This window comes from Rousettus aegyptiacus, unplaced genomic scaffold (assembly GCF_014176215.1).
Source record: "Rousettus aegyptiacus isolate mRouAeg1 unplaced genomic scaffold, mRouAeg1.p scaffold_m13_p_2, whole genome shotgun sequence".
Lineage (NCBI taxonomy): Eukaryota > Metazoa > Chordata > Mammalia > Chiroptera > Pteropodidae > Rousettus > Rousettus aegyptiacus.
In genome coordinates, this window is record NW_023416295.1 from 35,879,718 (window position 1) to 35,893,452 (window position 13,735).

Consider the following 13,735-nt stretch of genomic DNA (forward strand, 5'->3'; position numbering starts at 1 on the left):
TGGTGTGCAAAGGCAGTAAATGTGAGTCCTATGTGTCTTTTTTTTATGGACAGGTTGATAACTTTTTCATGATATTCCAATTAGCCACGGCTCGAATCCTATTATTATCAAGTCTTCCTTTTCGAGACTATCAGCCAAGACATGGTTTGTATCATTACTAGGCTAAAAAGGCTCTCAATTTTGAAAAGGTATATTTACATAACACAGTTATTGCGCCAGATGCTTCTGGTGGAAGGAACCAAACTATGACCTCTCTCACCAGCAGGATCAAGTTGATTGTTTTCACAACTGAATGACATTTGCTCATAAAGCTAAAATGTATGTGGCTGTAAGAAGTGAAGTTAAAGTCTTTTCTTTTGTTCTTTTTCTATCTCTTTCTCTTTCTTTTGGCTCCAATTTATGACCAGAAAAATCTGGCACATAATTGTCTAAATTAATCAGAAATTATTTAATGAGTAAATTATACAATTTAATTTTTTAAAATCATTTATTCTCAGCAAAATCAAACATATCATTGAGTTTACATAGAAATACAATTTTCAACTGGATTTCCATAAAAATGCACTGGTGAAATAAATGTCCATAATTAATGACCAATTATGTATTATTTAATCATGCCAGTAGCAGAATTGATTTACCATTAAAAATTGGTAAAGTAACATTTTAAATGTGCAAATACCATCTCAGTACTCTATTGTGTTACCATTGATAATAAATGGCCACTAAATATATACCTATTACATAAAGCTTTTTAAAGTACAATAAAAATACAAATTCTATCTGTTAAAAAAAGCCATTGATATGGCTTCTAAACATCCTCATTATACAAATTCCAAAATACTATATGACAAACAAAATTATAAAGACTCTTTTTTTATGAAACATATGCTACCCTCTAATTAAGGAACAACTTAGCAGATAACAGACAACAAACAAGGCTATATATACCATAGAACATTATGGAAATACATACAAATATAATATTATGTAAGCTATTTGACTTCTTTTCCTACTGATAATGTACCTTTAGCATTTGAAGAAAATTCCCATGAGTAAAAAAAGAAAAAAAAATCTATTTTTGAGATCTACTCCCAGTCTAAACTCACATTTTCATTAATTTATTTTTCTTAAATGAGATGAACCAAATTATAAATTTTGACCATAAATATTTGTTGCACTGGGTAAAAATTATTTTTTATGTTAAAAGATAAACAGAGCAGCAATTTGATTTTTGTGGAAAATGAGATTCTAACTTTGATAACAACAAAAAAATTAATTTGCTAAATAATATTGATTCACAAAGAATAGAATTCATAGATTTTAAAGTATCAATGGGGCATCTCACCTATTTAGAGAAAAAAATATAATTGGTATAGTAAACATGGGTAACAGACATTGCATATGTTCCAAATGTTCTTTTAGGAAACATCAGATTAATAATGTTTATATGTTTAGTAATGTAACATCTCATTAGAAATTAAATTTTAAGCATTTTGTAAGCAGCAAATTTTAATTTTTCTCACAATATTTATTTACAAAATAAAATATTTAGAGTATAACTGACAATAACAACATTATCTTGCATTTACTAATACTCTAAATACATTTCATTTCATTATTATTGGAATTTTTATTTTTATTTTACCTGCTAAAAACGACGTGGTGGCATTATAGCAAAGTTTACATTTTCTCAATTCTATGAACATTTCAGACATAAAATGATATCTGTTTAATGAACAGTAACATGTTTATTAGTTTGAATATAGTATTTAGTTTGATATTGGTATGTCTCTTTAGGACTTTGAAAGGTATCATTAAGGTATGGCTTTTGGGAAATCAACATAAACTAGCAGCTTGGAATATGACATAAATTTCAAGATGTTAACTATTTAAAACTCAGACACAGGCAGATATTTGGATAATTTGTCTTTTGATTACAAGTTCTTCTACAACAGAAACAGAAAAGAACATAAAAGTATGCTTTACTTTACAGTGAGTTGTTTTTAAAATAAAATGTTACAGATCAATAGTGAATGTATGAGGGAATTTTACTAAAATAATTTTCAGAAAGTGAAGATATTAAAAATATATATTGGCACATGTATAATACCTGTCATAAAGTAATAATAAATGATACATAAGTAGATGAAATAAATTTAACACGAGTCAGATCTCTTGTTCTTGACATCAGCACCTGCTGTCTAATGGGTCGAGACAAAATACTGTGCCTTCAAGAGTTAGTCCCATTTTGAACCCCTCCTGTGAAACAGAGTAAAATCATTAAAATAGAAAAAGCTCTTAGCAAAACATAAAAAAAATAAAAATCATTAAATCGAAGAGACTATGAAAAGAGATTGCAATCTTCATGCTTTGATCAACTAAAAAATACTGTCTAATGTTGGCTTGTCAATTTTTTTATACAGGTGTATGCCCCAGGCAGATCTTTATACCCCTTAGCATTTTAATTGTTTTAAATTTATGTGAGGTTAGCATGCATGAGAGATAAAATAAAATAGAAATATATGGAAGTAAGTAGTTTCAAGACAAATATTTTTCAGTAAACTCTATATGTCACTCTTAAATCCTCTTGGCTTTAAAGATCGATATTCATTTAAATATGTCATATTTAAATAAAAGTAAGATAGTTAGACTTCAAGTTGATGAACAGTTCAAGATAACCTGCTAGTTTTTACCTTTTCTTTCTGTTATCACTAGCCAGAGTCTGGTAAGATATGTTCAGTAAATGCAATGCTATATTCTACGTGAAACACAGAACTGCAGACCACTTTGCCACGGAGAAAGCTTCCTTAAAAAGTCCTTGCAGCTGCAAGTTTTGCTTTGAATTCCACTCCACTTAGCATGTTTTAGATGTTTTTGGAAATTAAGTTGCCTTTGATTTATTGAGAGCAGGTACACAATTAATGTGAAAGGGTTTTGTTTTTTTTTTATCCGTAACATTTTGAATTAAAAGTTAACGGCAAAAAAAGACTCCCTTCTTTTTTGCATTTGATAGATAATTTAACTATGGGCTATCTCCAGTCTTATCAACTCCCCCATCTCCATGTTTGCTTTTAATCTTTGCCCACTGGCCTACAAAGAGATGAAAAGCACAGATTCACATTGATCAATGGAAATGAATTAGAGGCCACGTTTTAGGTTTCTTGTTTAGAAGCAGTGTGGCAGTCTCTCTCTTTCTCTTTCTCTCTCGCAGAGAAAAACCACTCATGTGTAAAAATGGTGACCATGTTGATGAGAGAGAGAGAGATCTGCATACTATGTCATCTAGTGGTATATTAGATGATAGATGACAGATGATAGATAAATGATAGATAGATGATAGATGATGGATGGATGGATAGATAGATAGATAGATAGATAGATAGATAGATAGATATAGGTTAGGTAGACAGACAGATTATAGGATATATATTACCTTTGGAAAGGTTTGATAACTCACAGTGTTTTTTACATTTTGTCAGTGCATTTGTAAATTAAACCAGTATCACATTGATGACCCTGAAAATACTATTTTTTATGTGTTACCAGTATTTGAGAGGCTGACTAGTAAAATCAAAGTTAAAAAAAGGCTTAATCATTATTTCGATACAAAAAAAAAGTTTGTATATCACTTACAATGTTATTGCCATGGTGATTTTAAAGGATCTTTAGATCATTAATCACCCCAATTAACAGACACATTGTTATATGGCTCCTTGTTTTCTTTTCTCCTAGGTCTCACTTTATAAATCAAGATTTAATAAACTTTTAATTTAAGATTTCTATATCTTCTGGATTTTTAAACATCTGGATGAAAATGAGGCTTAATTTATGTAGTGATGAAAATTATCATAAGCTAAAATCACACAAAAATGATTTTACTATTAATATATTAATATGTTTTTTTGTGAAATATGTTGCCCTGTTGCATTTTCTTAGTTTGAAATAGGGAGAAAAGCATATCAAGAAAGGAAAAACCACTCATATGTAAAAATTGTGAACATGTTGATCTATTTATAAATTTTTAAAATAATTTTGATAATACAAATAACCATATTTATATAACTTTCCACTTAGTACATTACATATATTATATATTTTTCTATTTTTAGTCATAGTAGAATAAATTTTCTATATTATTTTGAGTCCCCATAAAACTAATTTAATGACTATATAATGTTCTATTAATTTTTAATATGATTTAATTGTTTCCAGTATTTTATAATTACTAATAAGGTTGACAGAATTTTTTTGTAAAGATTTTTCACATTGATAATTATTTTCCGCTCAGAATAAATTGTATTAATTTTTGATGAAAAATAAAAATGCAACTGTAAATAACAAATTACCCTCCAAAAGAACTGACCCTGGCACAGCAATGATTTAGTGCTTGTTACATCACACTTGTACTAGCACTGATAATAAGAAAATAATACTTATAATTGTCTAGATAAAAAGCATTTATAGTTCTTTACTCAATTTGTATCTTTTCTCTGATTAGACTAAACATGTCTACATGTACATTAGCGACTTGCGATCTTTTGTTGTGAACTGTTTTTTTTAAAAAATTTATTCGTTGATTATTTAGTTTCCTAATCATTTGTCTACTTACTTTAATTATGTATATGTGACATATTTATATATTTTTAAAAAGAAAATTAAAAACAACTTTAGAAGTTCTTCTATAAAAGACTATATGTCCATATAAAATATGCCTTTAAAAATTTCTCTCCAATTAATAAGTCTGGTAAATATTCAGTTATATTTCAAACAATTTAAACTGCCTAATGCTTCTGAAATTTATTTGAATATTTGCTGTAAGTTTCAGCTGTACGTTGATTCTTCTCCAAAATTATTGTCCAGTTGACTTAACACCGCTTATTGCATAATTCTTTCACTGTTCATTGATTGCCATGCTTTATTTTTAATGTTTTAAAAGTTATTGTAACTTCTGCATTATTTATACTATTATGCTGTTTTTCCTGTTGGTGACATATACCCAGAAGTTTAAATTATGTCCAATGAAAATACCAAATTATTGATTTCAAATAAATATCTAATTTTCTAACAATTCATAATAAAATATGCTTAACATGTCTGCTTAAATTGTATGTGCAGGAAATATTTCTGTGATTTCCTCTGTAAATGAAAAATGAAAACTAAATATCTCACTAAGCCTATTAACTCTGGTTTATACAACCCATTACACTATGTAAAGTTTTTATACTATATGCAAAGTTAAAAATAGCTAGATGTGCAAATTAATTAAGCTAACAAGATTAATAACAAAAGCCATCAGAGACTTTAGATAAAAATATTATCTTACTTTTGTTAAAGTGACCTTGCAAGTAAATCCTAGACTCAAAGAAACAGTCAAGCAATGAGGTGAACAATGCAACAATGACTACTTGAAAAAATAACTTTAAAATACAGATTATGAAATCTCTTTAAACACAACTAATAATCAGACACATCCACATGAAACTGCTGCTTGAATATTTGTTAAAACATGCAAATATTAAGGTTTTAGCTTTGAGAAGTTATAAATTGTTTAAAATTTTTATGAAAATATTATACCAACCATCTCTGGCGCTACCCACCATGAAAGCAAAAAAGAATAAAGACATTGAGAAAATATTAGAAATGGCACTAACTAAAATAAAAGCAAAAATACCACAACTTAACATTATTTGACTAACACATCTAAATTATTCCAATACACTGTTTCTCAAAATGGGTTCCTACAAATATCTAAAGATAAGGCTTATCTTCAAAAATCTATGAAAAATATTTAATTTTGTGAAAATCTAAAAAACATTAATAGAAAAGTACTATTTATGATTTGTATGACACTTGAAAACATCAATGCCCATATTTGCATTTGTCCTTACCAAAGGATTAGTCCCAAGTATAACAAGTCTAATTGGTAAAAACTAATAAAAAAGAAAAATGATTGATTTCATATGTATAAAATAAAGCATTCCCATTAAATTATCATGCACTCTTTGAGTGCAAGTTTCACAGTATTTGAAATATAGCAAAGGGATGGAAAAATTGTGCTATCAAGCAGAATATATGCTGAAGTCAAAAGAAGTTTCATATTAGTGGTTTTAGTTTCAAACAAAATCATCCATCCTGTTATATTAAAGTTCTCAATCTGAATTTTATTAGGTGTTACAATTTTGATTTTATTTAATTTGTGATGTTTGAATTAATATTTGTATAAGAGCTTCACAGATAAGTTTTTTATAATTTGTTGTAAATATCTAAGAAATGTTATAACAACAATTTAAATCAATATTAAAGATTTAAAATAATTTTTTTATGTGGAAGTGAATTATGAATCACTTTACCAAATTCTTTGAAAACCTCAAGGCGTATGCTAAATAATCTAACTTTTAAAGTGCAGGCATTACTAAATCTAGAACAATAAGAAAAATCATATTATAACTAGAAAATAAGACAGCTTCATGACTACAGTCCAAAATGAGCAGAAGAGTATTTATATTACCTTTTTAGGAAGGAGTGTTTTACCAGTGTTAGAAGATCAGAATACAACCATTAATTTTTCTTTTTTTTTCCAGTAAATGAAGCACAGAGAGGCCTAACAAATAGAAATGACTCCTCTACCTCTTCTCAATCAGCTTGATATAATTTTTCTCTCACTTCGTTCTACTATATATAGTCTCTGATCAAAACTAGGATATAACTTAATGAAAATGTAAAGGGAAAATATAAACAGAAAACTTTACTGTTCATAAGACTGTTTATAATTGTCCATCTTATAAAGCTTTTAAAACCAATGTCTTCAAACTTTCAGAACAATTCAGAATTGAAAAATAAAAGGGAGGGAGAAAAAGAAATGAAAATCCAACTGAACTACATTCCTAAAGAACTTGTCACTGGGTGTCTGCTTTTTCAATAAGAGCCTCAGAGTTATGAACCATAGCTACAATGCTTCTTTTAAGAGAGACTGATTTTAATCTTACAGAGATTTTCCTTCATCTACCCTTTCACAATTTTGAAATTCATAATTGTTAAGACTGAGACCAAAGCTTCATCAATCTCGTGTAATGACCTTTTAATTCTTGGATTTCGAAATCCATGTAATTTTGTATAAAAAAAATAGCCACCTTATTGCCATTTAAATTGCACCATGAAGAACAAAATAAAACAAGATCTTATCCTTAGCATCTGTATAAATATTTTTAGAACTAAGTGTATATTATAATTTTAAAGTAATTATTTTAAGTAAGTTTTTATAGTGATAATAATTCAAGGAAAGGGTAGTGGGTATATAACATCCTATATTAAAAAGAAAAACTATTTATAAGTCAATATGTTAAATAGTCACCTGCATTTCATCTAATTTTGATTGAATATCTGGAGGAAAATCCCCTGCTCCACAGTTAAATGGGTCAAAAGGTTCTGCTCCAAACAGGTCCCGTTCTAAATAGAAGGAAATAATTTAGTAAATGAAATGACAAGATGTGAGTTGAGGTAAGTTAGATTTTAAAGGCAAAATAGTATAAAGAAATACTTGTATGACTAAATAAGCCCCTATTCACACTTACACTTTATACTGGGCTTTCCTGAGTTTAGACTAGTTAAATACCAACAAGGAAACAACGATCCATTTTTTGGTATTAAAAACTGGCTACAAAGAATTATTATCCAGAGAGGTTTCTGTGCCTTTAATTAAGACTTTTTAATATCAAATTCATCAAGTATTTGATAATCAATATATTACATACAATATCTACATTTTATTGAAGCAATTCAAATACACTAAAATTAAATGTGTCACCCATCATTGAGATTTTCCTATTGCATTTACTGATGACATTGCAACACAATAGTGAAGCAATATGGAGGACTGACTAGATGAGTAAGTAGTTTTAACTCATAGTTCGTGAACTTTAATCTCACCTTTTAGCCAGACAAAATTAAGGAACACCATCTCATGTAGTATAAAATTACATCATCTTCCTAGCTAATTACAATGAGATAGGTTGATTAAAAGTGCCTACATCAGAAACAAATTTCTTTTTATAAATATCAGTAATGGAATATCAAAAGCTCTCTGTATATATATTTTAAAGTACGCATTGTTTTTTATTCCTAAAAAAGTATCCAAATTAAAATTAATGGCTGTAATTGATAAGACTATGGCCTATTATATGATTTAAAAAAGTTTTTAAAATGGTTGAGATTTCTTTTCTCTGAATCAATTCAAAGTGCTAATGAGAGGAATAGATAGTCATTACATAGATTTTTCTCAAGTTGGAACTCAAAAAATCACCAGAGATTTCCCATGGGCTTAAAGGGATCTTTGACATTCCTGAAATGTAATGTGAAATTTTGTGTAAGTGGGTGTATTGTATTTTTCTGTAAAGAGTTTTCCTAACTTTCATCACATTCTCAAAGGCTCATGACTCCCACACACATTAAGAAATCACTACTATTACACATTATGATATTAATATCATGTAAATGAGTAAACATTACAGAGCTCTTTGGCATTACAGAACTCAGACAAACCTAAAACTCATAACAAAAAAAAAAAATCACATTAAGTCAATTTCTAATGAAAAATGTTATGTAGTTCACATTAATATTATTTAAGTCTAATGTAAGAGGTAAAAGATGAAAAATTAATAGGTAATACTTCAGTCATTCTTTCCTTTTCCACTAATATTTATTGAATACATATTATAGTGCATGCATTTTGCTAGACAATTTTTGCTAGGATTAAAGTACTGAAGAAAGGACCAAATCCCTTCCCTCATGAAATTTTAGTCAAATCAGGGGAAATACTATTAAACCAATTAATTAAAGTATGACACATGTTCAAAGATCAAAAATATGTTCCAGTAAACTAGTAGGGTTCTCAGGCAGTAAGGAGAGAAACTTAAGAGCAATCTTGTAGGTTTCTGCTTTTATTTATTTAGTATAAAATGAAAAAAAAATGAATGGATACATTTTAGATTTTATTTAAAGAAAAAGTCCTATTACTAAAATCCCACTAGATTAGAGTTTTAGAAAATTTTACATTTAAAATTAGTTGAACAATTTGCCCTTAAATTATTAATTATTAAATTATTAACATAGATATAGTATAGATAGTATAGCAGTAACCAGGACTATCTTTCTATCTATCATCTATCTATCTATCTATCTATCTATCTATCTATCTATCTATCTATCTATCATCTATCTATCATCATCTATCATCTATCTAGCCTTTCTATCTACTGACATATTGTTATATTTCTTAAACTTTGGCACTTAGGAGAGGTAAACATTTAAAAATGTTACTTCAGTTTCTCATTAATAAATCCTATGAACTAATAAAACTATTTGACCACCTCTGCCTAGATTTTCCAAAGGCATTTAAAACTCATCAATGTCTAAAATGGGACTTATTACTTTTTCTCTTCTCTGGCTCTAGTTTCCTCCATTAACAACATTTCATCTAAAATCCTAAATCATAATTTATTTTGAACTCTTGGTCACCATCCTGATGGATTATTCCTTCTAAATACCTTAAAATCTATTCACTCTTCTCAATTTATATTTTGACTTGGATTAAAATCCTTCATTGTGGACATGTTGTTCATTTATATTTTAAGTTCCAGAATGCAACTCAAGTTTAGTGCATATGTTAAACAAATGCCCATTGAATTCAATAAATGAACGAGTAAATTAATAATAAAGTCCAAAGAAGTAAAAAACAGCAGTAAAGGAAGAGATGTGGGACACTTATAAGGACAAAAAACACCTAATTATGATGTCAGGATATTGGCAGTACTTTGTAAAAACACACTATCATGTGTATACTATAGATTATTTCCTTAATTTTGCATTGGCACAAAATATATTCAGAGGAATTTAAATATATATTTCAACTTACGTATGCAGTAGTGAATATTTTTGTAAATTGATTTTTAAAGTTCTAATGTTATTATTTTCTATTTACAAATTAGTCCTATAAAATTTAATGAATCCCTAACATGTGCGATATACTTTGCTAAATTCCACAAGGGGGGAAACAAATCAACTATAGGTCCTGACATGCTTTAAAACCTTAAGCTAAAACTCCAGGATTATATTGAAAATGTATTAATGTGAACCAGAGAAGACGAAATAAAGCATGTGTAAAACTCTCTTCTTCAGTTTTCCTTTGGATAGCATGACTGATCCTAGCCATTGGGAGATATTCTTTCAGTTTCTGTGACAGGGCACAGATCAGAATGCAGTCAAAATATTGACAATGATGGTAGCTCCAAAATAGTTATGGGAGTGTGAAATACAGCACAGGAAATATAGTCAATAATATTGTAATAACTATGTATAGTGCCAGGTAGGTACTAGACTAATCCAGGGGATCACTTTGTAAGTTATATAAATGTCTAAATACTACACTGTACCCTTGAAACTAATATAAAATAATGTTCAATGTTAACTCTAATTGAAAAATAACATAAAAAATATTGACAATGAGTATCTGTTGGATGCTTTCTAATACATCAAAAAGAAACTCTTGTTTCTTCTAGATATTCAGAAGGTAAACCATAAAAGGAATGCATTTTGACATTTTAGATATCAAAGAAAAAACATTTATATAGAGTTAATATAAAATTCATGGACTTCATAGATTTATATATTTCTCCAACTAAGATTATCCATATACTTCATGATAACCAAAAATTTAAACTGAGCTGTATTAAACATGTGAAAAATCATTAAAATAATTACCATCAGAGTTATTTTTAATGATTAAATTAAAACATGAAAAATATAGCCTCAAACATGACAAAAATATAATGAAATCTTTATATAAATAATCCTATACCAAAATATTGTTTTTTATAACATAGTTTCAAATACAAATAGTGATGTCTTTAGTACCATATTCTGAATTATAAAGTAAAATATAATTAACTGAATTTGGCATATATATATGTGTATATATATATGGTTTTAGTAATTAAAAATTTTAGTCAGCTTGTTAAAATATATAATTTTACATAAAGTATTAATTAAACATTTACGAGTACACAAATGTAGTAAAGAATACTTATTTGGTTAGAAAGCTTACTAATCTCAGTAGATCTACTAGGTACTGGAGGTGGCTGTGTGCCATTGCGTGTAGGTATTGAAGACTGGTGTGATATTGGAGAAAATGGAATCATATCAAAGATGTCAGTGGAGGGTGACTTAGGTGTCACACTGCCTGCCTGCAATGAAGATAATATGATTAGGGTATTTTTTCATGTAGACACATTATAATGCTAAATATTTCATATATCTATAAATCACATATAAAAGCAATAAATTCAGTTGAATCGAAACTAGTTAAATACTGGCAATTTCATATGGTTCAACCAGTTCTGCAAATTGTCACTGGCAAGAAAGCACTAGAAAGTATCTGCACAAATGTTCTCCAAGATGATGAAAAACATGGTGATGATACTATTCTAGATAGATATAAAAAATGTTATTGGATTTTTTGTATATCTAAAATAATTGCCATTTATGTCAGAGAATTAAAAATGTTAGAAATTATATGACATGATTTCAGTACTGTATTTTGCATAGGATTATAAGTTCTAAACAGAAATAATTGAATGTAAGTGATGTACCTTCTTAAATGTAATTATGCAAATGTAATTGACAACAATTAAAAAATTTAGAGTATATTTTAATTTTTACTGATAAATAGAATGACAGCAACAATAAAGTCAACTTTTATTCCTGGATAAGATTTCATTAAGTTTTCTATACTAGTAACCTTGAGAAAGAAATAATTATAATCACTAAATATATTACCAAAATCACTAAGTTATCCGAACCAGTCTGGGCCAGGATATTATGCAAGAATAAAACAATCATCACTTTGATTGTCATTCGGGGGAAAAATACACACACACACACACACACGCACGCACGCACACACACAATCTATTAAACAAAGAAAATTCTCATTTTGGAAAGGGATAGTGAATTAAATTTCACTTTTCCTGTAAGAATAAGAAACAGATTGTTTAGAGTGTTCAATATTAAAATTAGAGTACTCAAAATACATTCATTTTTCTGATTCACAGATGATGAAAAAAATGAATTAAAATATGGTGGCTCATGGGTAAAGAGTGATGGATTTGCTATTAAAATGATTATTAGTACATTTTTTCTTGAAGAAAATTGCTGTCATCTTCCTTTCTTTGACAATCTGTTTACTTATCAATCATAAATACTATCCCAAGACTTGTAGGCAACTTTATCCCTCAGCACTTTCCTCCTACTCAAGATATTGTTCTCCTAATCATCCCATCCTTTTATCTCCCCTGGCTTCCATCTCTCTCCTCTTTCTCAGAATATAAAGACATTTAACCTTAATTATAGTTAAAAACAAAATCAACCAACCAAAAATGTCCTCACTCTTTCCCTCCTTACTCCTCTAGCCTCCCATCTCCCTTTCACTCGCCTTCAAAGCTAAGCCCCTTAAATAGGATACTAGTACATTTCCTGCTTAACTTTTACTTCATTCAATCCTCAACTCATATCAATCTAGACTTTGCTCTTTAAGCATTGAATTCTATCAAAACTACTTTAACCAATATCGCTGATGATCTAATTTCCCAGCTGCCATATCTGAGGATCCTTTGAACTATCTTTTCTATTTTGTCTTTCTGTCCATTCGTACACCATCAACAACCTACTTGAAACTCTCTGAAATGAAGTAATCGAAACAAGCAAAAATGACACACAGAGATCCCAGATCACATCACATTTTTCAAGACATACCTGATTTTTTTTGCACTACTATAAATGGCACATTTTGGTAGAATTAAAAAAAAAATAAGTGGGATTATAAAAAGAATTTTCTGTTTAACAAATTACATGAGGTCTTGGGATGCTGCTCTCACTGACTGGCTTGGGAAGGCCACATTTAGAAGGTGGTGGTATTAACAGTCCCAATGACAGTCTGGAATCAGTCGAGTTGACAGGAGTGACAGTAATGGAAGAAATATTTAGGCAAGGAGGTGAATCATCACTACTACGCCAGAAAGAGGATATGCATCTCTGAAACTCGTGTTGCTCATGATCAGACATTTTGTGCAGCAGCTGTAAAGAAAGGACAGAGAAATATACTAAGGAGAAAAAAAGATATAGAGGAGAAAGGAAAAGTATACATGAAAATTTGTTTGTAAAATATTTTATGAAAAGAATAAGTAATTTCAAAATAACTTTACTAAAATTAAAACAAATAGTTTTAGTAGAGTTTAGTAGAGATTTTCCTATTGCAACAGTCCTTAGATTCTGGATTGTCTAATTTGACCATTTTTTACTCAGATATTATATTTTTAGATATTTAGATAAAATATTGCATTCATTAGAACTCGAGAGGAAAACAACAGGGAGCAAAATAATAAAAAAAAAAACCTAAAGATATATTTTGGAGAGAACCTCTGTGTGATGAGATTTAAAAAAGGAAGGAGAGTAGTAAGAAAAAAAAAAAAGCAATCATTGAAGCAGGAGTAAAGTCTAGTAAAAAGTTATGACTGCAGAATTTTCAAACAGGGTTGTAACAATCATTTCAGATTTAATCCTCAAAATGTTCTTTTGAAGTCTAGTGTTAGTAATGTTATATAATAAAGACAGGAAAATTAAGGCTGATAGATTCTCTGTGACTTATTCCTACATGAGGTAAGCAGAGCCAAACTTCTAAACAATC

The 13,735-nt window shown here is 28.8% G+C and overlaps 1 protein-coding gene across 9 annotated transcripts in view; it reads right to left on the reverse strand.

The window, feature by feature from the left end:
• Positions 1-468: 468 nt before the first annotated feature.
• GULP1 (GULP PTB domain containing engulfment adaptor 1) overlaps positions 469-13,735 on the reverse strand; it is a 202,677-nt gene continuing 189,410 nt past the window's right edge. For 8 of the 9 annotated variants that reach the window (XM_016150108.2, XM_036236039.1, XM_036236040.1 and 5 more), the window contains 3 exons: positions 11,099-11,237; positions 7,352-7,446; positions 469-2,259 (listed from right to left, as the gene is read on the reverse strand). In XM_016150108.2, coding sequence (XP_016005594.1) covers positions 2,188-2,259; positions 7,352-7,446; positions 11,099-11,237 — 306 coding nt within the window. In that variant the 3' untranslated portion in view covers positions 469-2,187. Of the gene's footprint in view, positions 2,260-7,351; positions 7,447-11,098; positions 11,238-12,900; positions 13,126-13,735 lie in introns of all 9 variants that reach the window. The other variant, XM_036236043.1, reaches the window with a different exon arrangement.